The following is a 25,782-nucleotide window of genomic DNA, read 5'->3' on the forward strand; positions in this document are numbered from 1 at the left end:
TAGGTATGGTCGTATGTGATAGTCTGATGCCAAAAGTGTTGCATAACAATGGCCATTGATCGTTCAGCCAAGACAACATCCTTGAATTACCTTGCTGTCGGCGACTGATCTCGCTCATCCGCAACGGTGCCTCGAGGGTGCTCAGCGGTGCCTGATTCTATGTAATCATCTCGCCCATTATTGGCCAGATTTTCTGGTTGCATCACGTGGTGCGCGAGCGTTATTCTAGACCGGCCCGACCCCACAGTTACAACCAGCCGAGGATCGGGGCTCGAGCAATTGGAAGTCAGGAACAGCAGGAACCACCGGCTTGCCTCATCGAGTCCGCCCCACGGACCCTGACTTTCAGACAAAATTTGACCGTAGTGGAGAGTTCTAGCAGACGCGCCGTTTCTGTTACTCACACCGCTAACCAAACAGTTTCTCCACCCGATGGCTGGAATTCGAGAAGCAAAGGCGCTCGTTCTGTGCCCTTCATGATATCATAAATCTCGATCGACCGTGTCTGAAGGCTCGTTCCGTAAACTAACGATACGGTGCCCCTCGGTGACGCACAGCAGGATCGATGCTCGTTTCGAAGCGACAACGCCAGAGGTGATCAACTAGGTGACCATGTCCTCTCGACCGAACCCTCTACGCCCAGGTCTTGACCATGCGCCAGCACACCCGAGCAGTCTGCGGCAGACGTACACGGCTTCGTCCAGCGGCGGTTCTGCCGACGACGAGGAGGGGTCCGACTCGCCCCGCAGCCCGCCGCCGTCAGCCTCGGCACACCACCCTGGAGCCGGACCAAGTTCACAACGGAGGCCGACAGAGACTACATCCTTGCTAGGTACACCGTTGGATTTCAGGGAATCTGCGCACGAAGGACCCTGCAACCACGGCACATTCTCCCCGCGGCCCCTGAGCCCTGCGAGTGAAGACATCCTGGCCGACTCGCTCAGTCTTTCCGAGTCCGAGCCCGAGTCGCCCGGGCTGCACACCATCGACGGTGTGCTGTCGGCGGGTTCCCACAAGAAGCGCAAGAGCTGGCCGAAGCAATGGGCGTCCAAGATGAGGAGCAAGAAGATGAGCACTTCGAGTGCACTGGCGGAGCGGCATGGTGTTGAGGACTCACCTCTAATGTGGGCTCCCCTTTACTTTACTTACCCCTATGGTGCTGTTGGCGTCGTCAGTGCTAACTTTGCTGCCAGGTACCTTTCGTACTACCTCCCCGTCATGGTCTGGGCGCGCGAGTACAGCTGGTCCTACTTCAAGGGTGACTTTGTAGCCGCGCTCACCGTGGCCGGCATATACGTTCCCATGGCCCTATCGCTGGCCGATAATCTGGCCCACGTACCGCCCATAAACGGCCTGTACTCGTTCGTTTTGAACCCGCTCGTGTACGCGCTGCTTGGCAGCTGTCCTGCCATGATCGTCGGCCCGGAAGCGGCTGGTTCGCTCCTCGTCGGCACCGTAATTAAGACAACGGTCGATCGAGGCGGCGGCGACGCCGACGCCGAGCTGCACGCAAGGCTGTGTGGAATTGTCGCCGGACTCTCAGGCGCCATGGTCTTCATTGCCGGGGTCGCGCGGCTGGGCTTCCTGGATAGCGTGCTTTCCCGCCCGTTTCTCCGCGGCTTCATCAGCGCTATTGGCGTCGTGATCGCCGTTGACCAGCTCATCCCGGAGCTTGGGTTGAACAGACTGGCCGACCATGCCCATGTCAACCACAGTAGCAGCGTGGACAAGCTGGCTTTCATCTTCAAGAACTTAGACCAGGTGCATACGCTGACTTTGACCGTCGCCGGCACGAGCTTTGCCGTTATTATGGTCTGTCGAGAGCTCAAGCGCCGCATGCAGCCGCGGTATCCTGGCGTCGCCTACGTGCCGGACCGCTTCATCGTCGTTGTCATATCGGCCTTTCTGGCGTACTGGTTCGAGTGGGACAAGGCCGGCGTCGCGGTGCTCGGCAAGGTCGGGGCGGCAAGCGGCCGCTTGTTCAAATTCCGCTGGCCGCTGCAACCGTCCAACATGAAGTACATCCGCGAAGCCATGGGCACGTCGTTCCTGATTGCCCTGCTCGGCTTCTTCGAGTCCTCGGTTGCCGCCAAGAGCCTCGGCGGTCAGGGGTTCGCCGGCATACAGCTGAGCCCCAACCGAGAGCTGGTGGCCCTCGGAACGGCCAACCTCATCGGCGCTTGCTTCTCGGCCTTGCCCGCTTTCGGCGGCTACGGCAGAAGCAAGGTCAACAGGTCGACGGGCGGCCGCACGCCCGTGAGCTCTCTCATACTCAGCGCGCTGACACTGGTCTGCGTCCTCTTCCTGCTGCCTTACTTCTATTACCTTCCGGTCAGTAGTCCTTGCCTGTTTTCTGGACGTGGCTCTAACGCGCAACCTACAGAAACCCGTTCTGTCGTCTCTCATCAGCGTCGTGGCGTGGTCGTTGATCGAAGAATGCCCGCACGACATTTCCTTCTTCCTTAAGATTGGCGCTTGGCAAGAGCTAGGTCTCATGATGGCTATTCTGCTCGCGACCATCTTTTTCTCGCTCGAGCTCGGCATGGCTATCGGCGTGGGTCTGTCCCTATTGCAGGTCATCCGCCATGCCACGCGGCCGCGCATCCAAATCCTCGGGCGCATTCCCGGCACCAACCGGTTCGAGAACGCAGAGGCCAACCCAGACCGCCTCGAGTTCATCGAGGGATGCCTGATTGTCAAGATCCCCGAGCCGCTGACGTTTGCCAACACGGGCGAGCTCAAGACCCGATTGCGCCGGCTGGAACTCTACGGCACGAGCCAGGCGCATCCAGCGTTGCCGCGGCTGAGGAGAGAAGACTCTAACCGCAACATCATCTTTGACATACACGGCGTGACCTCGCTCGACGGCAGCGGGACGCAGGTGCTCGGGGAAATCGTCGAGGACTACCGGCAGCGAGGCGTGCGTATCTTCTTTAGCCGCGGGCCAGGCCGTGATTCGCAGGTTGGGCGGATGCTCCGCCGCAGCGGCATCGTCGAGCTTGCGGGCGGAGAGCACCATTTTGTTGATGACGTGCACGAGGCGCTGAAGCTCACGGAGGACGAGGAGGAGGGCGGGACTGGCGGTCATAGTAGTATACAGTCCTAGCACGACGGCGGATGCCTGAATAGGATTGTATGACGTTGAGCATACGCTGCGCAAAGCGTACTGTGCGGTACATGTGCCTCGAGACGTGAACCAACTGCTCTTGGATCGTGGCTGAGCATGGGAACATATGAACCCTAACCCTTGGTCTACAAGATGACATTCCATCACGGCTGACGCGACTCCGCGTTGGTGTCACCTCAGTTCACCACGCAACAATGGCCGACACATCAAGATTGACGCGGCGTGATCGCATCCTCGGCGCGTTGCTTGGCGTCCACGCCGGCGATGCACTAGGTGCCACGGTCGAGTTTGAGACGTGGGAGAGCATCCAAATCACACATCCGCATGGCGTCCGCGATATTGTTGGCGGCGGTCACTTTGGCTGGCCTGCCGGGCACGCAACCGACGACACCGACCTGACTCGCGCCGTGCTCCTCGCGTATCGTGACGCCGAGCAGGCAAGGCGATCCCAATCGTCATCATCCTCATCACCATCTGTCGACATAGTCCAGCTTGCCGCGCAGTACATGGTGGATTGGTACGACGGGCGCAACTGGCCCGGTCGTGTGCCGGGCCAGATCCCGCGCGACGTCGGCGGCGCGACGGGGGTGGGGATCCGCAGGTTCAAGCAGACGGGCGATCTCCGCACGAGCGGGGCGGGCCAGGGCCGTGCGGGGAACGGCTCCCTCATGCGCTGCATCCCCACGGCGCTTTTTCAGCCGGATCCCGGTCTTGCGGATACGGAGTCCATCGCCATATCGGCTATCACGCACGACGATGTACATTGCACCCTTGCCTGCGCGGCGTATAATGCCGTGGTGCGGGCGTTGATCGAGGGGAAGACCCAGGGAGAGGCTTGGCAGGCGGGGCGCGACGCCGTGCAGCGGGCGGCAGCATCCTGCGAGGCTACGGCAACAGCGGGCGGTGTTGGGATGGACAAGATCACCGCCGCCGCGCGAAAAGTGGAGGCTGCGTTCGACGCGGGCAAAGAGCTGGTCCAAGTGGCCGATCTGGCCGCGCGCGGGCCCAAGGCTGCCACCAACGGCGCCAAGGCGCTGCCTAACAAGGCATCGGGCTACGTGCTGGAATCGCTTACCATTGCGTTGGCCGCGCTGCTGGACCCGCGGCCGCTTGAGGAGGTGCTGGTTGATGTGGTGCGCGTCGGGAGGGATACGGACACCAACGCGGCCATTGCGGGGGGATTGCTGGGCGCGAGGGATGGAGTAGAGGGGATACCGCTGAGGTGGAGGGAGAAGCTGCAGTTTGCGGAAGAGTTTGAGGAGGTTGTGGAGTTCATGCTTGACGGGTCGGGTACGGGGATGCCTGCGGAGATGCCTACGGCGGATGAGGGCGGTCCCAAGGGTGGCTGATTCCGACTCCAAAGTGGCATGCTGCTGGCGCTCTTTGGGCAGGTCATCACGGCTGTGCAGTAGCCTGCACTCGGCAGACAATGTTTCGCTCGGGACCAAACGCCCAGAAGCTGCTGGGAGAGTCAGGCTAAGCTCCGTGTCTATCGGTTACGAGCTGCTTCAACCCCATCATGCCATATCTCGTCACGTATTGCTTAGACATGATGACCAATACCTCCAAGAAAACTTCAGCAATACAGAACTGCTCACTAATTCCTAGGGTGAAGACAATTTTAGATCAGACGGCAACCCCAGAATCCTTCTTCTCGGGACCCGAGCATCAAGAGTCAAACGCCAAGCCGACGAAGCTTTTATCCATATATTGACATTATATTGAAGTTCCAGCCCGCGACCCTGCAAGCCACACAATGCCTCTCCAGCCCATGGTCCATTCATATCAGCTCGAGCGGGCCAACCTCAGCTCGGAAGCGACTCAGGTTATGCCACCAACACTCTTGTATTGCTGACCGCAGGAGCAGCTATGGGTCCTGCGTCACTATCAGCGCCTGATAATGGTCCAGACAGGAAGTGTAGAATTCTCCGAGGCCACCCGGCTGGTGACGGAGCATCTCAGTCCCTCGGATGCCCAATATATGTACCCCTCTCGGTACCGAGGAGGCGTCGGCCAATCGGCCACTTCCATCTCGAGGACCCTTCAGCCCAAGCATCGAGCCAAGGGTTCTTGGCGATTCACGTTCCTGGTTGATCCCTCCAACGACAGGCCACTGAGCAATCTGGAGCCGCTTCCGTCACGGTCTCGATGTTACTGTTACTGTTGACTTGATACTCTCAGTGCAGCCCACGGATCACCTCTTGCTTCCACGGACGGGGTCGTCCGTTGATTCATACGAGGAAAGGCGCGACGTGAAGGATATAGTGGATCTGACACCACAGGACCGGTGAACCATGGAGAGAGTCGTATTCAGGTTCCCTGAAATGGGCTTCACCTGCATGTGTGCATGTGTGCGCCGTCCTGCCAGGGACAGCGGAGCGGCATTGACCCCGGCCCCTGGGTTGCGCTCGGGGAGCATCAATAAATTCAAACCCAGGATACCGGCTCCCACGGCTCCCACATACGGTACCAAGCTGCCTCGGCCCTCGGACGACTCCAGCTACCGGGTCGCTGAGACTTGACGAGGCCCGATTAATATATCGGCAATATATCAGGACGGATAAAAATAGTTACGCCAGAGTCCACAGCACCGCACTCCTCACCACTCTGCGTACTGCCGAGAGAAAAGAAATGGGTATCTAGAATTCGCGATCCAGCATATGCATGGGCTTTCCGTTCCCGACTAACCTTATTCTAACCATCGACGCGAGCCAGGAGACATCAATATTGAGGCCAGGCACTATAGAGCACATCACATCACGAGGTTGGTGGAGCGGGGATGGCAGCATTGGCTGCGACGCGATGGTCCGGATCGAAAGATGCCGCCTCTCGTGATGGCTGTCTGGCCGTCTCTTATCAGTCTAAGCAACGGGCTCATGGCTGGAACTGGTATGGTCGTGATACTAGAGCTGCGGAGACGAGTTCCGTGTGTCTATTTTCGTTTCCGACCCAGGGGCAGCCTTGCGTGATCCTGGGGAAGGGGAAGAGACTGCGATCACAGTCCTCGGCTCAAGGTTCTGCCTATAAGACGTCGACGGCCCCGACGTCCCAGTCCCAGACGCCCACACCACCACAGCTCCCTCACCAGCTTCCATCTTGACCAGCATCTTTAGCACACTTGTGAAAAGAAACTTCCCAAAAATGCGTCTGTCAGCTCTTTTCCTCGCCGGCGCCGCCACGGCCGCCGTCATCACGCCCAAGGGCGAGAGCCTCATTGCTCCGGCGCCCGCGCCGGGGGAGGTCAAGATTGTCAACGTGTCGGCCATCGGCTCGGGCTGCCCCGCGGGCCACGCCTATGTCAACATTGACGCCACGGGCACCATCTTCGACGTGGCCTTTGACAAGTACATTGTCACGGCCGGCCCGGGCACGTCGGCCTCGGACAGCCGCAAGAACTGCCGCATCAGCATCAACCTGGCGTTCCCGTCGGGATATCAGTGAGTTTTTGACATGACTATGTCTCGGTCAAAAGACAGTGTTACGGTTACGAAGTTTTCTTTGAGCGTGCTCTCTTTAGTTCCCTGCTCGTCTTGCTGCCGGATGGCTAAACCCCCCTCTCCGCGACCAGGTTCTCCGTCATTGAGACGCGCTTCACGGGCTATGCCAGCCTGTCCGAGGGCCAGACGGGCACGTGCCGTGCAGGCTACACCTTCGCAGGTGACAGCAGCCAGGAGGTTGTCTTCCAGAAGAACCTGATCGCGCCGTACGAGGACAACTACAACATGATTGCGGGCGTGGGCGTCGAGTCCTTCTCGCGCTGCGGCGGCACGACCGCCATCCTCAACGTCAACTCGGAAATCCGCATCACGCCCATTTCCACTCCCAAGCCTGGGACCATGACTGTGAGATCCCCCTACAAGGTGCTGCTTGCGTGGCGCCGCTGCGACCCTGCATGAGTTCATGAGGTGATTCTGCTTTTTACTGTTTTAAGGGGGGGAAAAGAGGAAAAGGAGAGGGTAAAAGAAAAAAGGAAAAAGGACGAGCGAGAGAGACAAAAAAAAGTTTATACCCCGCCAGCAAAAGTATAGATGGGCTAATAGAGGGCGAACGCGGCGGATTGCTTACAGGTGGACGCCTTCGACGGAAGCCTGCACCTCATTTTCCGCACCAACTGGAGATCATGCCGTTAAAGGCAGAACAAGACGGAGCAGCCGTGTGATAGGACCGCGAACGTCTCGGGGGGGAAAGGGGACCGAGAGAACTTCCAAGTCGATGTCAATGGGTTGTGACTTTGGACGCGGCGCACGGCACATGCAGCTCTTGTTGGCGGGATGCTTCGGTCATGTTGGATCAGGCATGGTTATGTGTGGTCTGGTGGATAGGGGTAGGAGTGCTTCCAGGGACGGCAGATTCACGTTCTTTTCGCCGGTTATCAACTCCCTAGGGTAGCGTGACGGAAGGGGTTCGCTCAGATAGGACTACTACTACTATACTTGTAGCCAGAATCGACTTGCATTCAGGCTTACCTCCTGTTGTTGTTGTTGACTGCAGTGATCCATCATGGATGGCCGGCCAGTGTCGTCACTGGAGACTTGAGCAGCCCGATCAAACCTCGCTCCCCATATCCACCATCCTCAACGAATCCCTTCATAGCCAGTCCTCCTCCTCTGGGTTATAGGTCTGGCTCACCCAGCCTACTCCAAGCAACTGGCCATCGTCTTCCCCCTCTCAGGTTCAGCAACATCCTCGAGATACTCCCCCCCTCCCCCCCCCGCGCCCCTTATCCTCCCACTCCTTTTATTCTAGCGGCTACTGATGCGCTGATGGGCAGCTGGATTGCAGATGAATTACCGGACAAGATTCCATGTTGCGATTGCATAAGTAAGCCTCCTTTTTGTAGGTACAAGTCAACGGTGACTATAGTACACTATGTACAACACCCCTAACTACCTAGTCCAACCTTGCTTGTCCTTAGCAAGCGACTACCCAAACTCAAGCAGCATCCAGCTTGCTCCTGATAAACGCCAGGGCCTGCTGTCCATACTTGTTCACATACTGCTGGTGCGAGTTGGCGTCGTTGCCGTTGCAGCAGTAGGGGTCGGTCGAGTCGCAGTACGACTGGATGATGGCTGGGTTGGCGGGCGAGCAGCGGAACCCGCTGGGACGGGCAGCAAACTGTAACAAGGTGTAAGTCTCCTATTGCTTCATGGGTATTAGGTTGTATGATAGGTCGTAAACTTACACCGCCGGCTCGGCATGTGCCAACGTTGTATGGCAACCCGTTGACGTTGTGCGGATCGCCCATGAAGATGGCGGCTTTGACCGCGTTGAGGGCCGCCCCGGAGAGCGTCGCACCTGCGCCGCCGCAGAGGGCGTTGTCCATAATTTGGCCGCCCTGGGAAGGTCAGGGGTGTTTAGTACAGGTACTACCAAGTCTTTCATTCCACAGTCAGGGGTCATGAGTAAGGGGGGAACTATTTACACACCTGCGAGTACCCAATAAGCACAATCTTGGTATTCGGACATCGCCTATTAAAATCCGTCACGGCCCGGACAACAGCTTGGGTACCCTGGCTGGCCGAGTTGTCGTAGCTGACGCCGCCGCACTGCGCCTGCCCGCCGCACGCCGGGTAGTTGATGGCCTCACTGGTGGCGCCCGGGTACGCCTGCTTCACCATGTTGACCAGCCCCTGCGATGTGCCGTACCCGGCTGGCGCTGTCGTCTCACGCGCCCCGAAAATGTGCACCTGGGGGCAGGACTGCCGCTCTTCGAGGCCAACTTGGACAGGGTTGGCACTGGCGAGGCTGGCCAGGACGGGGAGGGCTACTGCGGAGACCTTCATGGTGTCGATGACGGCTAGGTGGTCAGGCTGCGTTGAGGACTTGACTACTAGTAAGGTTTTGGGGGTGTCGACTTGTCCATCGTGGTAGAACAGTGTGAGAGAGATGTGCTACTTATATGAGATGTCGCCTTAGCCTGGGCCCGGACGGACGGGATCCGAGAAGGGAATGCGGAAGCTATCTCGGTGTAAGGATGCCGAATGCCACCGTTGCCACGATGAGGTGGACCGGTGCTGTTTTCCGTTGCTAGGTCTCGTCGCTAAGGCCCACTTTCGTCACATATAACCTACCACTCCACGACACCGGGTACGCGTGTCTTGAGGTGGCTATAGGAGGGGTTCGAAATTCGAACTTCCGGTTCTCCGGTGGCCAGGTCCTGCATCGGGTCCATGCCTCGACTTGTTGACATCGCGAGTGAGAAGCGGAACACCTCGTGTACATTCAATCTCGGGATATTTTGTGGTTAGGAAGTTGCTAGGGGGTATCCGGGAACATAGAAATGCATCGGTCGTTGCATGGATCCCCCGCGTGGCCCTACCTATAGGTTCCCAGGATCGCAACGCTGAAGATCATGCTTGGGAGGCGCGAATGAGAAGCTTGTTTCACCTAAGTTGAGCCTGGGCAGGGTCTGTTCCCGGACAATAAACCCGGGTGAATCCCGAGTGGGCGTCACGGGCGCCGATCAGGTTCCTTGGCTGGAGTGGACGTAGATGCTGTGGGACCGGGAGTTCTTTTGCCTAAATGTTTACCCCGTGGGGAAGCATAGAAACCGCATTCATGCTAAAGCACACGCAATCTGGTCTTAGCTACGCTGGAATCCATCCACTCACCGGAGTCACCTTGGTTGAGGATGTTGCCGTTGTGAGAGGTGCTCGGGGTGACATCTGTCAACAGATATCTTGTTGGTAGTGTCAAGACAAGTTCCTCAACTAGGTATTCAACATCATCATTCATAAATGTTGGTCAGATGAGACGAATATTTGATGGGGGGTGCATGTAGGTACATGTACTCAGGGCTGCTATTACGCCTGTGGTCAGGGTAAAAATGAGCTAGCGGTCTGTAGCAGGCTGATTTGCCTTCAGCTCTTCTTGATTTCCCCTTGAAGTAGAATACTTCTTAGCAGAGTTGCTCATAGGAGACCGTTTAAGGTCTTGGATCAGGGCAAGGTCCTTAAGGTACAGTAAGGGGCCGATTCTCTCCTATGATTTTGGCGGACTGCCTGGCCTGGATTATGTGTTGCCTTCATGTATTCCCTTGCATGTGCCAGAATGTTCGAGGATTAATTCGGACATATTGACACATACCTAATAGGAGGGATGGGGGGACACTGTCTGTCACCCCTAGTAGCAACATTACTATTCACCCTGACAGATAAGTTCAGTCTGCGGATTACGGGCAAACGGAACAGTAATGACCGAGTCACTGACATCATGTCAACATTATAGGCCATATATGTGTCATTACTGTGCATCTCGCCCCTGCGCGACTCACATGTCAAGGTGAATTGTAATGTTGCTCGTGATGACATGGACATAGATGGTAAGACCCCCCGGCCCTCTCCCTGCTAGGTCTAATCGTTCCCCTAACATTGGTAATCCTTCTCGAGCTGTATGCCCGGGCCAGTACAGGAGTTCTATAATCACTGCCCTGCATTCAAAGGGCATGAAGAGATCATGCCCGCTCACTGAATGTATGAACACATGGCCCCTGATTACAAGTAGATGAGAAGGTCGCCTTCAAGTTCAATTTCTCCATGACTGCCAATAGTGACAGTCCGGCATGCTTGCAGCACTGACAAAGTGACATTTGACACTTGTCATTCAAATAGTCTAGGTACGGTCTAATCTATGTCAAATTCTCAATGGTACTGAACCGCATACCCGTCAGTTTGTACACAAGTCATTCTCATACCACCCAGCCCAACCCCTCATGGTCGATATAATTCTACACTGATCATACCCGACTCTAACCGATGCCGCAGTCCATATAGACGCACTAGGAGATCTGATTTGATGCAGCCGTGTAGACCTGCAGCTCCCCAAGAGCCCCCTGATACTCCCGCTTCACCACGGCGGCGTGCTTCTCGGAGCGTGGTGTGATGGAGCACTTGAAGGGTAACGGAACCGAGTTGAAGCCGTTTGAGTAGGCGAAACTGCAGGGGTCAGCAAGAGAAATCTACTACCTCTTCTAAAACAACTTAAAGTCCGTCTCGACTTACATATCCACATCAACCGGCTTGCCCGCCTTGTCCAGCGCAGGTTTGACATCAAATGCCCACAGGATGCGGGCAATATTGATGGCTACGGACGCCGAACCGAGGTGCATGCCCGGGCAGATCCGGCGGCCCCAGCCAAAGGCGCTGTGGCCGAGGTTGCCGGGGTAGTCGCGCTCGCCGAGGAAGCGTTCGGGCCGGAACTCGTGCGGCTCGGGGAAGTCGGCCTCGTTGAGATGGACTGGTAGTAATCATCCAGGTCAATGAACAGCTACTACTAGTACCTTACTACAGCTTAACTTTTCCAGGAGAGACTTACTACTCCATAACGGCGCAATGACTGTGCTCCCCTTGGGGATGAACATGCCCTTGTACACATCATCTGCCGTGCTCGCGTGCGGAGTACCGCCCAGCACCGCCACGGGCCGCCAGCGGAGCGTTTCCGAGACGATGGCCCTCACGTAGTCGAGCGCGGGCAGGTCGGCGAACGTGGGCAGCCGGTCCCGTCCTACAACCCTGTCCAACTCGGCCTGGGCTGTTGGAATGAAGCGGTCCGGGAACTTGACGCATGCAAGTAGGAAGCTGGCGAGGGAGCCGGCCGACTGGAGTGTGTGTCAGCGAGTTCCAAACTGGAACACTGGGTGAAATTAGCTTACCGTTTCTACTCCGGCACCAAAAGGAGACCCGGCCGTGTAAGCAATCTCGAGATCGGACATGCCAAGGTTGGCCTGCTCGTCCAGGAGGTGCTTGGCGAAGCAGTCTGGCAGCACACCAGCGGCCATCCGTTGCCGTACGTCGTTCATGAGGCCAGTGTACATTTCAATGTCCTTTCTCCGCTGCTCGAGCACCTGAGCCTTCCAGGGTGCAAATATGCTGGGAACATATTTGAGCGCCGGATAGCGCTCGACAGCAAACTTGCCGGGGATGCTGTGGCAGAGGTGAGCCAGAGTCATACATGTAGCTAGGCAGTAACAGGGATATTCAAGCTCACTTGACCTGAGTAAGGCGATCCATCGACTCAGCATTCATCCTCACCACCACATCGTTATGCACATCCAGCACCCTGCGGCCATACGTAACCGTCACAATAACCGACGCAGCATATCTTTCCAAATGCGTCCGAAACCGCGCCGGATCCGTCAACAAATCATGCATAAGCACTTTCGACTCGAGACTCTGCACGGGGCGGTACGACTCGCTCTGGCGCTGCATAAATCCGCTGTGCAGCAGCTTGCGCCAGCGGCGCCAAAACCCATCGTAGGGCGCCATCAAGCCCCTAAGTCCGCCCGACAGCAGCTCGCCACCCATAATGAAGCGCGGGCGCGACGAGTAGATGGCGCCCCGCTTCTCAAGCAGGTCCCAGGCCGCCTGCGCCGAGCCCAGCACGATGGTGGGCGTCGGCCCCATCTGCAGGTACACCACGTCGCCATACTGCTGGTGCAGCTCGCGGAACCAGAGCCAGGGTTTTTCGAGGCCGGTTTTGAGCGTTTGCGGGCCGGGTGGGAGTTGCGAGCGGCGGTTGTATAATCGCCATTGTTGGCGTAGCTGAAGTTAAAAAAGGGGGTGGTTAGTAAGTGATGAACCGGATCCCCGCATTCAGGGGCGGAGATGCTTACCCGGGGGTATTCGAGCACCAGATAGGCCAGGGCAACGGCAGCGCCTAGGCTGAACACAACGAGCTGGAGGCCTAGCATTTTCAGGGTCGGTTGACTCGTAGAGTTACTCGACTCGGGAATAAGCGTTGAGGCAGCCCAGAAAAGCATCAACAGCGAGCAATCAGCACTGATAAATACGCACCTGTAAGCCCCTCCCGGAAAAGGAGTTGATGCAACTGCCGTAGTCCTGGTATCCCTCCTCGATCAATCTTGGCAAGGTCCAGTGACTAAATCCGCACAACCATATCCGGCATAGATGCTAATGAATCGGCGTTTGATGCCAAAAGCGTTTCTCTCAATAATATTTATCCGCTTCGCATGCGGCCCTCGCGGCTTTCCTCGGGATCTTAGGCGAGCATAGCCGGTACTCAGGAGCCCATGACCGCTCATTCTTTGCGCGAATATACCGGCTTACCAGTATAAGCAACTTGAAGCCTCTAAGCAGTATGGCGATGGTTCATTTCCGGCTTAGGGGCCCTAAGCGACTTAACTTGCGGGCGGTGCCTGCCTCCAAACAGAGCACCAACCGCTCCTGCCTCTAGACCGTTACCCTACCGCTCAAGGAAAGAGCAGATCACTGAAATGAGCTGCTCATCTTCAATAAGCTAGAGCAAGAGGGCTTAGAGGCGTGAGCGAATTTGTCCCGGCTCCTGGATACCCGCTATGCTCCGCTAAGATCCTTGCCGGCGTGTTGACATGTGGCACTCGGATCTTATGTTGCATGTGGTATGAATGCTAAGTCGAACCTCAACAATACATGGTGAAAGCATTAGGGAATGCTGGCGTCAAGATTGAATGTGAAGACTGCTAAGAAAAGGGTTAAACAACTGATATATTGATCAACGTTATGAAAGAACTTATAAGATCTGAATCTGAATGGGATTGTTAGATGCTAAGTAAGGTCGGACTCACACTATGCCACTCCTTCAAGTCTTTGTGAGAGAATCTTATCATCTTACCGAGAAGGTACACAATCTGGATTACTATCCTCGGTAAATAGTATCTGCTAACATCAATCTGAATCTGAATCGGCATGCAAAAGCCTCAAGCCCTCAAGGGCATCATGTGCCTGGCCTCATAGACCATACTTAGGTATGGTCGTTCATCTAGGTACAATAGGTACCCTATGGATAGGTAACCTGAGGTGCACCTAGGTCAACCCAAGGTAATCCCCCTCCGACAAAACGGACACTTCGCCTGCGCCCTGCCCTCCCCATCACCATCACCACTGGCATCCATCTCCGCCCGCTCAACCCACAGCTTAATACACTCCGCGCCCACAACATGTCCACACTCTAACACATGGCAGGCCTCGCGGTGCTCCTGCTCCCGCAGCGGCACGCCAGGGATCTGCAGCTCGCTGTGGCATGCAAAACACTTGACGGGGGCCGGCTTGGGGAACGGTTCCTTGCATGGGCCTGTCTTGAGCCAGTTCTGCATGATTTTCAAAGCTTGAAGAGGGCTTGGGCCTTGGGGGGGCTCGTATGCCTTGTCGTTGTTGTTGTCATGGTTGGTGGCATGGTTGGTGTTGGTGTTGGTGGCATGGGTGGGCTCATTTGCATCTGCCTGTGCCTCTGCCTCAGCAGGTTCAGGTTCAGGCTCAGGCTCAGGTTCAGGTTGAGGGTCGCCTGGACGAGGGTCGAGCTCCATGTCGTCTAGGGAGGCTTTGATGGCCATTTCCAGGGCGAGCTGCTCGAGTTTCTCGGCTTCGTAGTCCTGGTAAGAGATGGCATTTCGACGGGGTTGGCGTCGACGGTTATGCATGGCTGGTCGGCGACGGTTATGCATGGTTGGTGATGCTTGAAGGCAGGTTTTTGAATGTTTATGTGGGTGCACGCTGACAGAGAGATGGGGACTGGAGTAGCAAAGGTAGGGATCGGTTTACAGACTGAGATGAGAGAGTCTATACTGTGAGCTCTGGTCACTGCTCAAGGGGGACCTCGGCGTTTAAATCATTTCTCTGAGTGACGGTTGGTCGTTTTGAGCAAGTCATAATCCTCATGACAGTTCGACTCATACTAGTCTTGAGTTTGTTTGGGTTTGTTTACAATTCCGCTGTTCCTTTGTTAGCCGAGGCAGCACGACACATATCCTCAGACAGTAGCATTGTTCGTTCATCCCATCAGAACAACCAACCCCCTTGTCTATTAGTATTCTTGGTGTGCGAGGACCTGGGAAGAGAGTTGCGAGAGACACTCGTCACGCTCTTCACAGCAGGCAAACTAAATGCAGACACGTAGCGCTGAGCATGGCAATGATCTGGTGTAAGGACATAGGGCAAGTTCAAAGGAGGGTCAATTCAGCTGTTATCGTGTGTGCATTCTGCACTACTGGGTCTACCATGGCTTGAATTCTCAGTAGGGAGAGCTGGCCTCTTCCAAAACAATCTGCTTATTGTAGGGTTTGTCTGAACCGCCCAGTTGACTGGCTAGGTAGCTACTAGTAGGCTACGTAGATTCCCATCAGGCGGTCATAGAGCACAAGGCTCAGAATTTTCCCTTGCACACCGGGCACTGGATCTGGTCCACCTGGTTGAGCTCATCGAGGTGTTTGTACTTTGTACGGAGCCATGCAGCGATGCATTCGTCGCCATAGATATGGCCGCACTGCAAGACGGTGCAGACCTCCAAGGGGTCGTCCTCCAACTCGACTAGGTCTGGCTGCTCGGAAGGACCAAGGATTTTCACCCTCCTGTAGCAGATGCCACAGGTAGCAGCTGGCTTTGGCGCACGGCGATGTGAAAAGAGCCAGTTGGGAATATTCGGCCAGTAGAACTCGTCAGCAGTTTCCAGGTTGAACCAGGGGTTATTGGACTCACCACTGGCGGCCCCATCGAGACCTGGAGAGGCTAACGCGGCGATGTGGTCACTTAGAAGGCCTCTCTGCCTCTCGCGCACCAAGTTCCGCACGCGAGATTCAAGGGCGACCACATCTTGACGCCGGACGGGATTTTGTATGGCCCGATTCTGTATGGCCTCAATAAGCCACCCGTCGTCATCGTCGGAGCTCTCGTCAGAAATGTAGTGGTCTGCCTCCTCCGGCTGAAACCCCTCATCAGCCCTATCGCCAAAGTGGAGGCGAAGCAACACCCTCAAGAACGCTACAGCCGGACCAAGCTCCTCTGGAAAAGTTGCTTGTAGCTCATGAGGGATATACTCTTCCGCTTCCAGATTGCCGAACAAAGTACGGACCCGCCGTACTAGTCGCCAGGCCTCGACTGTCAGGATTTGTGCGATGCGCTCTTGGCGGCCCTCGTCGGGGTTGTTCTCCCTATCATCGTCTATCTCAACCCAGTACCGGCCGAAAAAGGTGAAGAATTCCCCGTGGAGGATTTGGACAAGCATCTCCCGGAGCACGGGGTCTATGTCTGGGACAAGAGGGTCCATGGTGCAGTTGTTGATAGCTCTAGAATGGATTCTCCTCCAAAAGGGTAGCAGTAAGGTCTAGTGTGATGAGGAGACGTTACGCTTTCCTCGGCGGGGTTCGGGACAGCATTTATATAGTCTTTCCAGTGGGCTGTAACCGTTGCATGACTAGACGAGATACTCAGACAAGGAGGGTTGAGCACGATACAGCTGGCCGACTCCATCCTTTCAACGCAATGGAGATACCAGGTGTCCGTCGAGTCCGGCCACATATGTCGATATAAATAGCAATCATGCTACAAGGAACTGTTCGCTCAGTTGTTAGAGGCTGTGGGGTCGGAAGCCGAGATTGGATGGACCGACCGATTGTGTTCCCTGGGGTCGTTTTCAGGTGCTGTCCCTGCTGGGACACTTCTGGTCGATGTTGATGCATGCCTCATTCTACTCGTCCATCATGGACCCCCATCACCGAATGAGAAAATCTCGACAGGATTGATGTTGAGGGAAGGAGAGGAAGGCTGAGCGTCTTGGGAGGATGTGCCTATTGTGCCTATATAGGCATGAATGCGTTTGTCCAGTGAAAGAGGACAAAGGGGCTTAAGAAGCTCTCAGGCTTCAAAGAGCCCACAGCAGCGGAGACTCCCGGCTGTTGAATCAGACAACAATGCTGAGCAGGGAAACACGAACAAAGGCATGAGCTTAAACCGGCCCTAAACGCGTACGCCGTTCATGTTGAAGGCAGCGAAACCAACACATGGTGACATAACCGGTCAGTCCGAGCCGCCGAACAGAAGCACAAAAAGCCCAGCTTAGAAGATTGGCACTTGAACTTGAGCCTTCTCGACCAAGCCCTCAAGCAACTCCAACACCGCCCGCCTCTGCCCGAGCGCAGCAGCTGTTTTGGGGTCTCCCGGCGAGAAAATCTTGAGCCGCCCTTCGGACATGGCAAAACCCCCACAAGCGATTTTGACAACCCTGACGCCAGGGTGGAACAGGTTCAGGCCGAGGTGCTCGTCCAAGTAACAGGCCAACGCTTCGGTAAAGGGCTGATCCCCTCCGGAGGGCGTGCCGTCTTCTGTTGCTCGCCACTCCCAGCCCTCTTCGAACAACCGGCCGGCCAGTCTCCGTCTTGCTGCTAGATCATCTTCCCAGGCCCAACCAGCCGAAGCTCCTGGTTTCGGTGTAGCAGCCAGCCGTCGCCCGGCCGAGACAAACTTGCTCAGCTCCGAGGGCGGGATGATGACGTCTATGGACTTAAGACCGATCTGGTGATCTTTCGACACGGCCGCTTCGTTCCCTGAGCCCTCTGGCGCACCCTTATCGGTTTGGGGCGGCGGAATATGGAACCCCAAACTTAGCACCGCGTCCTTGGCGAGGGGGCCGCGAGAGGGCAGCCCGGCAGTCCTGATCCAAGCCTCCCAACTGCGGACTAAACTCCGGGTCCCCAGCCGCATTGGACTAACTCGGCAGTCGAACGTGACCGACAAAAAATCGCCGATGACGGCCTTGAGCGGCGCCGGCATGCGAAGGAGCAGAAGCGGCAGCGTCAAAAAGTGGGTCGGGTCCACGGAGCGCTCCCAGTCCATGTCGTCGGCGCCAACCGAGAATCGGGTGTGCTGTTGCTGTGACGCGGCATTTGCATGGCTGTTGTTGTTGTCTTCCCCTTCTCGCGTCAACGACGGCAGCAGCAGGGCAGTGCACGACGCCATCTCGTACTGGAGCGCGATATGCAGCGCCCTTTTCCTGCGCAGTGCACGCCAGAGCCTCGCCGCGTCCTCACCATCATCATCCACATCCACGTCCATTTCGTCACTCCCTGCTGCATGCAAGTTCCGAAATATGCCCAGCACAGCCGCCATGCTGACCCAGCTCATCTCGACGCTCTCCAGCGCGCCGGCACGGCCCATGACAGGGTCCTCTCCATCGGGTCCCAGTCCCACCTCCACTCCGCGAACAACATCCCCGATTAGCCTTTCCCGGAGTCGCTGCGCAAGTGTTTGCAGTCGATTTGCTGTCAGAGGCTCACTGCCGAGGTACAGAGGTGACACTCGATGGGCTGAGAAGGTGGTGTTGTAGAATGGCAGCGGAGAGGAATCCGCTTCGTCCAGGGAATGCTCGCTGTCGGGCGACGACGAGCGCGGGGATTCCGAGGGTGGCGGGCGATTTTCCCTTCTCCTGGGGGGCATGGTTGCAAGTGAGGTTTAGGGCCTGATTGAGTCGCGGTTGTGAGGCGATACGAGCCGGGTTCGACGCGCCAACTCTAAGCGAATTGAGCAAATTCTGGCAAAAATCCTATGCAATTCTGTGAATTGCTCGGAGCGGCGCGTGGTGTGAAGTTTAGATACGCTGATTTTGGGGGGCGTTGTCGTCAGGGTCGTCGCTGTGTTTTGGTGCTGAGGTGAGTGAAGTTCATGCTCAGAACTCAAATAGGCGCAACAATGTTGGCCGCAGCTTCCCTTTCGTCACAAGGAGAACCGGTATGGTTTTGAAACGGAGCTGGCTGCCCGACCGTAATTCACATAAACGCTTCCGTAACCCGGTCCCTCAATTTTCACCCAGATTTGCTAATGCTAACTGAAAGAGAACTGCATCGCAAGACAAACCGTTTGACTTGGGACTTGGGCCATTGAGTTGGAGGGGCATTTGACCCTAACCCTTCGCCATGATCAACATCGAGTTATTGGGCACGCGATGACTTTCCCTTTGTGGCATCAGGAAGTGCTCTGCAACGAATCTACAACGACCATTGAAAGACGTTCCGCGATCTTGGGCTGGAACTCGTATGATGTCTCATAACGTATTCAAATGCTGACCCACTCGCTCCGGAGGGATAAGAGATACCAACACATTTGTTCCCCCCACCACTCCAAGCCAAGGCAAAACCTCCCAAGACTGGACGGATCAGAATTAATATGTGCCATTTCGTACTCATATCCCATGCTTCGTTGATAACTTCAGCCAGCCTCCAAAGACTGCAGTACCTTAACACCTCTCCCAGAGTGTAACTCCATTCCCCTCAACGCCATGCGATGCATCCAGTTCCAACCAACCCAACCAACCCAACCCAACCTAAAAGATTGCGCCAAATACAGAAAACAACCCCTCATGTACCCCCGGCGTAAAGCCCCTCCCATCTCTCTTCCACACCCACAATAAGCCGTTTCGACGCCTCAATCTCCTTATCCAGCTCCTCCAGATTCCTCGTCAGCGAGCCAATCTCCTCAAACCTCCTGGCAGTCCTCGCATTATTCAGCATCTCCTGGACCATAAACTGCTGCTCCTCCAGCACAACCAGCTTCTCCCTCGCCTCCTTCTCCTCCGTTTCCAGCGCCGACACAGCCGCGCTGCTAACCTCACTAGCGCCGCCAAGACTCGACGTCTCGGCGTCAAATGCCCCCGCTGACGCCGACTCGCCCGTGCGCAGCGGTGATGATTGTACCGAGCCGTTTGCGCCATGTAACAGGCGCCGGTGGCTTGAGCTCGAGTTACTGCCACTGCTATGCGCCCGGAGCATCGCGGGCACGCTTTTGAGCGGTATGAGGTTGGCGTGCAGAAACGCGGACGCGGACGCGTAGATGGCCTTTTGCAGCCGCTGTTGCGTCGGGCTGTCGGTTTTCATGTCCCGGATGCGAAGCGCAGCGACATTGTACTTTGCAAACGCGTCCGTGAGGCGCTTGCGGATCTTGGCCGCCTCTTGGATCTGGGCGTGTGTGGGCGGGGGTTTGTTCCCGTTTCTGCTCTCGTCGGGGGGCTGCAGGGCCTGCAGGGCTTTCTGGTAAGTGGGCATCAGCATGCGGATGCCGCGCTCAAACTGCCGCAAGGTCTCGTAGGCGCGCTGGTCGGGTGTCCGGTTGCTGATGGACTCGATAAAGTCTCTGTGGCCAAAAATGGTGGATCTGCACTCGCAGCATATGCGGACGTCGATGCTGACATGTCCTTCGGCCGCGGCGCTGGGCTTCTCAGTCGTCGGTAATGCCGTTGCTGTACTCGGTCAGCTGCTTGTTTGGTCTATGATCCGGGCAGGCGACTTACGGCTCGCAACGTTCAAGCCAATTTCGCTCGAACAATTGGTTGCCGGGTCCGCACACACTACCCGACCGCATATCCTGCAATGATGCCGCCGGAACGTCCACGACCCAAACTCCTGCTTGCAAAAGGGACACCTGGGGACGGAGGCGTCGTCTTCCCACGTCACAACGGATTGCTCAATCATCTTCCTCTGGCTCCTCGGCCCGGCCAAGGGAGATAGGAGCCCGGAGCTCGCACCCAGTTCCGGGGGCGCCTCCACCAGCAGCCTTGTCAACTTAGTTAACCTCTTCTCTAGCCTGTGAATCTCGAGCCGGTGTCGTTCAACCTTCTTGGCCCGCACCGCAGCAAAATCCGCCGTATGGTCGCGTGACAGGCCATTGTAATCGTTGTATCCCTCCCTCGACTTGTAGCACGTCTCGCACACGCGGCACCACACGCCCCTGACGGGTTCGTGGTTGGCCGACCGGGACAGCTTCATCTGGTACATGGTATGCACCTCGCAAAACAAACGCCCGCATTTCCTGCAATTCACGCTCCCGCTGAGCGGGCCGAGCTTCCTCCCGCATGCCGGATCCGTGCACAAATCGTTTCCCGTCGGCCGCTGCCAGTGTTTCCTCGTAACCAGCTCCTCCGGGTCGATCATCGCCTCGGCCGCCCTCCCGGGGGCCGGAACAGGGTGTGTCTCGTTCGACTCGAAGACCTCGAGGCCTCGCAGCTTCTGGTTAATCAATGACAGCGGCTGGAACCGCTTCGCCTTAATGACCTGCTTGTCGAACCAGGACTTGACCTCGTCTTGCTCCGCTTCGGGCAGCTCCTGGTGGACATCGTCGAGGTGTCTGTTCAATTGCAGCAACGTCACCTGTGGCACCCGTCAGCAACAGCCACCGCACTTATTGAGGGAGCCGCAACACACCATCTGCTCTTCGCAAATTGGGCACACCAATTTGCCCTCTTGCGAGGTCCCCGAGGACGGGCCGCCGACGCTGACATGGGCGGCAAGATCCTGGGCAAGGCCGGGAAACGGGCCGGGCGACGAGGGCGATTGCGAGTTTGGTGTCGATATGCGCGAGCTCAACGATACAGCGCTTCTGTCGGAGGGTGCAGAGGGACTTCCGGCACGTCCGAGGTTTGAGGGAGGAGGGCCGAGGCTTTTGCCGCTGCCTATAATCCGGCCGCCTCCCAGTTTCCGACCCGACATGGTCGCCGTCTACAGCGTCGTGCCAATTTTTTACGGCGGTAATGGAGAACAACCGCCTGACAGTGAGGGCCCTATTCTATGCTGAATGCCACCGTTGGAATGGTCATGATGTGCACCAACCGTCGCGAGACGGAGATCAGGCAGTGTGGTCGTCAGGGTCTGCACTAAGGGCCGGTTGGCCAAGCCTGGAACAGCTCCCGGGTTCTGCGGTACGTTAACCTTTGTAGGGTTAACGCATGTGGGCCCGTGCTAATTTAGGTTCACAAAAGGGTAATATTTCGGTAACAGCATGTATTTGTATGTAACTTACATCAAATGCTACACAATGACGTGGGTCTAAACTCGTTAAAGAGCCACCCACTGTTATCGATAACCAGCAACAACCCTCGGAGAAGCAAGTTGCAGGGCATCCAATCGCCGACGCCGGCCAATTCCAGCGCAATTCAAATGCTCCAAACTTGCCGCAGGCTTTTCTTTCCCAATCAAAATGATTTCCCTCCTCGACGGGCTATCGAGCTATTCCACCTCTCACTACGTCGTCGAGGATAGGCATGGCTGAAAAACCAGAGTTCCCCGTCGTACAGGGCGGCGGCAGTTTGATCATCGCCTGGCAGATCCGGGACAAGAAGGTCCTGGTTGTCGGTGGCGGCGAGGTTCGTCACCCTTCTCCTCAGCATCCCCCAAACCGTCCTCTAACCCTTACAAATACAAACAGGTAGCAGCCGGCCGAATCCTGCACTGTCTCAACGCCGACGCCCGCGTAACCGTCGTGTCCCCGCTCGCACGCCTCAACCCCGAAGTAGCCTACCGCGTCGCCCAGGGACAAGTCACACACATCGACCGGAACTTTCAACCCTCCGACCTCGACGATTCCTCCATTGCCATGGTGCTCGTAGCGGTCGACGACCCAGCAGCCTCCACAACCATCTGGAAGCTGTGCAAGGAGCGACGGATCCCAGCCAACATAGCCGACGTCCCCTCCGAGTGCGATTTCTACTTTGGCAGCGTCCACCGCGACGGGCCGCTGCAGATCATGGTCAGCACTAACGGCAAGGGCCCCAGGCTCGCGGCCATGATCCGCCGGTTTATTGCGAAACAGCTGCCGTCCGACGCCGGGCGGGCGATTGAGACCATTGGCCAGCTGCGGGTGAAGCTGAGGCAGATAGCGCCGCGGCAGGAAGACGGGCCAAAGCGTATGGCGTGGATGACCAAAGTCAGCGAGGCGTACAGCTGGGACGAGATGTGCGATCTGTCTGAGGAGGACATGGATAACCTCCTGCGGTACTACCCCTCGGGCAAGGTTCCCAGCTTGGATGGGTTGAAAGGCATGCGCGCCAATCCCGAGGTCGGCCAGCTGGACGTCTTTGACGGGTCGTTTGGGTTCAGCGTCGGTGCGTGATATTTCGGGGCTTCAGATTGCATTGGGAACCTAGGATGATACCGCAGTTGCAATTGGATATCGGATCCGGTCATAAGAGTTTTCAACGAGGCTTGCATACAAGCCAATTCCATGTCAAAGGTGCTCAATAGCTTGGTAAACCCTAATCCATTGCCCACCCATTCACAGGACCTTATCCTTCGCTGTCGGAGCTCTAAGCCAACAGTCGAACTGAAACTATGCCAACAATGTACCAATCCCTATGAACGTGCCCAAGCCTGGCCCAAGCAACGCGAATACTCCTGCCGCCCTATGGACAAGAAAAGAATCACCAAATAATTACTGCAACAGTAGTTGCCGGGGTCATTCACCCCAGGGCAACATCCTCCACACCACCAAGGAACCTCCTAACCCTCGCTATCTCCAACTCGCCCTTCTCAGACTCGACCGCCCTTGTGAGCGTGTCGAGCAACGAGTCAAGCTCCGACTCAGGCCTGCGCGTGCAGAGCGCCACCAGCCGGCGGTACTTGAGCTCTCTCTCCTTGCTGCGTGCGCGCAGCGCTCCCACAGCCTGGCGCGTCTGGGAGGAGCGCTCGCGAAGGGCATTGAGACGCGCTCGTAGGACGGGCCTATGCGGCAATCTCCCTGCCACCTTAGCATCTGGCTGCTCCTGGTCATTGGGTGCGCCGGATTGCGCCTTGAGGGCTGCAACCGTCTTCAGCACCGTCTCCAGCTCCACCTCCCAGGCGTTGGCGCTGGCTACGTCGAGACGCCCATGTCGCTGCTCGAGCCGAAGAAGCTCGTATTCCTCCTCGCCGCAGGCCCTGGTGAGATTGACCACCTTCTGGCGGGCGAGCTGTTGCGCCTTGAGCTTTTCTTGCAGCCCTTCGAGGGCGCGGCGGGCCTCCCCGACCTGCGCCGACGTCGTCCGAAGCGAGTTGTGTAGCGAGTCGATCGACTCTTGCTTCTTCTTCAGTTCGCCCTGGAAGAGTGAGGATGACTCCCCAATGAGGTGGGTAATCGCTGCAGAATGTCAGCTTCGGTTCAGGTAAATCCATTTGCTGCACTTACAGTTCACGACTTCGTCGCTGTTAGCGCTGCTTCGTTGGCTCGATCCCTGCGTAGCCCCGTTCCTCTCTACAGCGTCAGCATTAAGCCCCTCGGCTTCAACACCAATGCCAAAGTCAAGAGGCCGAAGACCTGCGCGGTTGGCAATGTTGGGGTCCGCGCCGACCTCGAGGAGCTGCGAGATAATGCTGCGATTTCCAATCCTCGCCGCAATGTTAAGAGCCGTGTCGCCGCTGTTGTCCTGTGCGTTGACAATCTCGCTCATGAACCGACCAATCCCCATCCTGGCCGGTGCCGGTGTGCCGTTGCTGCTGGGGATGTTCTGGCTGCTGGGGGCACTGCCCTGCCGCACAACCCATTCGAGCAAGCTCTCGAGATAGTACCGGCTCGCACTATTCCGCCCCTTCACGGCACTGGTCACAGCAATGTGATGCAAGACTGTCCGGCCCTTGTCGTCGCGCACGTCGATCGTGCCGCCCAACACGTCGAGCAGCTCGGGGAACGAGTTCAGGTCCATAGAGTTAGTCACCACGCAAGCCCGCATCAGAGCCGTTTCCCCGGACGCGTTCACCCGGAAAGGGCTTGCACCCGCTTCGATCAGTGACCGGAGGAGCGGCATACGGGAGAGCGTTGCCGCCCAATGGAGAGCCGTGTGACTCTGCGTGTCGATTGGCGCATCGAGCTCCTGGGACGTCATGGTACGGAACACGGTCTTTTTTGATTCCTCTGAGGGGGTGGGCTCCATAAAGAGTGCCATGAGCATGCCCCGCTTCGCCTCCGCCTCGGGCGACATCTCGTATGGGAGCGGCCGGAGCGGCCCCGGGGCGTAGTTGGCCTCGTTATCGACGTTGATGCCTGCCTGGGAATAGATGAATGACTCGTTGGGTTCTGTGGGCGAGCCGGGAAATTCGGCCCCGTACGAGTCGATGTTTGGATAGGTCGGGGTCAAGCCGCCAAAACTGTTGGCTGGGGTGAGTACTCTTTGCCGTTTTCGCGGGGGCTGCTCCAAGGCATCGCCCGCAGCTGGTTGGGTGGTCTGGGACCCAAAGGCAGACTCGGCATGACCGTAGTCGGAGGCAAAGCTCTGTTGCGAGTTTGGCGGGAAATCGTTTCCATCCTGCATGGAGGATTGACGGTTGAAGCTGGGGGCCCGCGAGGGGCCGCTGCGGTTTCTCGGCCCAGGCGAGTCAAACCGGGCCTTGCTGATAGCATTGATTGCCTGAGATGCCGTGTTGGATATGTTTTTGAAGAACGTCCCGGCAAGCCCGTTGGCGCGGTTTTCCTGCGAGCTTGCGTTGTACATGCGCTTTCTCTGTGCGGCCATGGCCTGCTCCTTGGTCGGGGTTTCGACGTCCCCGCCTCCGTCCTGGCCACGGTTGTGGGTGAGGAGCTTGTTCAGGACCTCCTCGACGCCGTACTGGCGGCAGACCTCGAGGCCGCGCTCAAATGGGATCCACGTGCCTTGGTACTTGCCGTATCCGCCTTGCACCTTCTCGTGCTCACCCGTCTGGATCTCCTTTTCGAGAATCTTGGTCCGGCGACCCTTATCCACGCCGGCGACCTTGAGGATCTGCGTAGCATTGAGCCAGCTGTCATTCTGGCGACGCATGACAGCTACATTATTGACCTCCATCTCGTACACATTCACACCAGAGTAGACAGCCTAAGAGAAGGTTAGGGATACAGCTCAGTTACATGCTTGCACACGTACCGAGTAGATTGGCATGACAGGATCGCTGGATGGCCTCGGTGGCATGTCAGTGTACTGCCGGTAGGAGCTAGAAGAGGGCATGCCTGCCGTCTGGGACGACGGTTGGCTCATGGAGAAGGACGTCTGAGAGGACTGCGACGGTTGCTGCTGCTGGGAACCGGCGCTTAATTGTGGAGGTTGCATTTTGGGGGGATCTCCCGCCCTGGACGAAGGATTAGGGTTTGCAGCGGATTGCGCAGACGTTGTCCTCGGAAGCA

General features: G+C 57.0%; 11 protein-coding genes across 11 annotated transcripts; 4 read left to right on the forward strand and 7 right to left on the reverse strand.

The window, feature by feature from the left end:
• Positions 1 to 612: 612 nt before the first annotated feature.
• N656DRAFT_789374 (uncharacterized protein) lies at positions 613 to 3,106 on the forward strand (the record flags this gene model as incomplete). Its single annotated transcript, XM_064816782.1, has 2 exons — positions 613 to 2,331; positions 2,384 to 3,106. The coding sequence occupies 2 exons, from the start codon at positions 613 to 615 to the stop codon at positions 3,104 to 3,106; spliced, it is 2,442 nt and encodes an 813-aa protein (XP_064670290.1).
• A 215-nt stretch (positions 3,107 to 3,321) lies between these two features.
• N656DRAFT_708863 (ADP-ribosylglycohydrolase) lies at positions 3,322 to 4,476 on the forward strand (the record flags this gene model as incomplete). Its single annotated transcript, XM_064811546.1, has 1 exon — positions 3,322 to 4,476. The coding sequence occupies one exon, from the start codon at positions 3,322 to 3,324 to the stop codon at positions 4,474 to 4,476; it is 1,155 nt and encodes a 384-aa protein (XP_064670291.1).
• Positions 4,477 to 6,268: 1,792 nt separating this feature from the next.
• Positions 6,269 to 7,023, forward strand: N656DRAFT_797919 (uncharacterized protein; the record flags this gene model as incomplete). Its single annotated transcript, XM_064817696.1, has 2 exons — positions 6,269 to 6,564; positions 6,696 to 7,023. 2 exons carry the CDS (start codon positions 6,269 to 6,271, stop codon positions 7,021 to 7,023), a joined length of 624 nt encoding a protein of 207 aa, XP_064670292.1.
• Positions 7,024 to 8,059: 1,036 nt separating this feature from the next.
• N656DRAFT_708810 (carbohydrate esterase family 5 protein) lies at positions 8,060 to 8,910 on the reverse strand (the record flags this gene model as incomplete). The annotated part of the gene is made up of 3 exons (XM_064811543.1): positions 8,060 to 8,242; positions 8,310 to 8,462; positions 8,554 to 8,910. The coding sequence occupies 3 exons, from the start codon at positions 8,908 to 8,910 to the stop codon at positions 8,060 to 8,062; spliced, it is 693 nt and encodes a 230-aa protein (XP_064670293.1).
• Positions 8,911 to 10,677: 1,767 nt separating this feature from the next.
• On the reverse strand, positions 10,678 to 13,019 carry N656DRAFT_778942 (cytochrome P450). The gene is made up of 6 exons (XM_064815104.1): positions 12,738 to 13,019; positions 12,113 to 12,666; positions 11,778 to 12,048; positions 11,441 to 11,723; positions 11,128 to 11,362; positions 10,678 to 11,061 (listed from the first exon to the last, which is right to left on the reverse strand). The coding sequence occupies exons 1-6, from the start codon at positions 12,813 to 12,815 to the stop codon at positions 10,905 to 10,907; spliced, it is 1,578 nt and encodes a 525-aa protein (XP_064670294.1). The 5' UTR covers positions 12,816 to 13,019; the 3' UTR covers positions 10,678 to 10,904.
• Positions 13,020 to 13,931: 912 nt separating this feature from the next.
• Positions 13,932 to 14,774, reverse strand: N656DRAFT_844932 (uncharacterized protein; the record flags this gene model as incomplete). The annotated part of the gene is made up of 1 exon (XM_064819171.1): positions 13,932 to 14,774. Exon 1 carries the CDS (start codon positions 14,562 to 14,564, stop codon positions 13,932 to 13,934), a length of 633 nt encoding a protein of 210 aa, XP_064670295.1. The 5' UTR covers positions 14,565 to 14,774.
• A 420-nt stretch (positions 14,775 to 15,194) lies between these two features.
• Positions 15,195 to 16,242, reverse strand: N656DRAFT_73031 (uncharacterized protein). The gene has a single exon (XM_064812622.1). The coding sequence runs from the start codon at positions 16,160 to 16,162 to the stop codon at positions 15,263 to 15,265; it is 900 nt and encodes a 299-aa protein (XP_064670296.1). The 5' UTR covers positions 16,163 to 16,242; the 3' UTR covers positions 15,195 to 15,262.
• Positions 16,243 to 16,950: 708 nt separating this feature from the next.
• N656DRAFT_797924 (uncharacterized protein) lies at positions 16,951 to 18,327 on the reverse strand (the record flags this gene model as incomplete). The annotated part of the gene is made up of 1 exon (XM_064817697.1): positions 16,951 to 18,327. One exon carries the CDS (start codon positions 18,325 to 18,327, stop codon positions 16,951 to 16,953), a length of 1,377 nt encoding a protein of 458 aa, XP_064670297.1.
• A 555-nt stretch (positions 18,328 to 18,882) lies between these two features.
• On the reverse strand, positions 18,883 to 21,567 carry N656DRAFT_778946 (uncharacterized protein). The gene is made up of 3 exons (XM_064815105.1): positions 21,084 to 21,567; positions 20,174 to 21,029; positions 18,883 to 20,122 (listed from the first exon to the last, which is right to left on the reverse strand). Exons 1-3 carry the CDS (start codon positions 21,366 to 21,368, stop codon positions 19,245 to 19,247), a joined length of 2,019 nt encoding a protein of 672 aa, XP_064670298.1. The 5' UTR covers positions 21,369 to 21,567; the 3' UTR covers positions 18,883 to 19,244.
• Positions 21,568 to 21,756: 189 nt separating this feature from the next.
• N656DRAFT_844936 (siroheme synthase middle domains-like protein) lies at positions 21,757 to 22,956 on the forward strand. The gene is made up of 2 exons (XM_064819172.1): positions 21,757 to 22,021; positions 22,084 to 22,956. Exons 1-2 carry the CDS (start codon positions 21,920 to 21,922, stop codon positions 22,765 to 22,767), a joined length of 786 nt encoding a protein of 261 aa, XP_064670299.1. The 5' UTR covers positions 21,757 to 21,919; the 3' UTR covers positions 22,768 to 22,956.
• A 157-nt stretch (positions 22,957 to 23,113) lies between these two features.
• On the reverse strand, positions 23,114 to 25,570 carry N656DRAFT_708826 (apses-domain-containing protein; the record flags this gene model as incomplete). The annotated part of the gene is made up of 3 exons (XM_064811544.1): positions 23,114 to 23,769; positions 23,818 to 25,477; positions 25,526 to 25,570. 3 exons carry the CDS (start codon positions 25,568 to 25,570, stop codon positions 23,114 to 23,116), a joined length of 2,361 nt encoding a protein of 786 aa, XP_064670300.1.
• Between the last annotated feature and the right edge of the window lie 212 nt (positions 25,571 to 25,782).

This window comes from Canariomyces notabilis (genome assembly GCF_033297395.1).
Source record: "Canariomyces notabilis strain CBS 508.74 unplaced genomic scaffold N656scaffold_10, whole genome shotgun sequence".
NCBI classification, from domain to species: domain Eukaryota; kingdom Fungi; phylum Ascomycota; class Sordariomycetes; order Sordariales; family Chaetomiaceae; genus Canariomyces; species Canariomyces notabilis.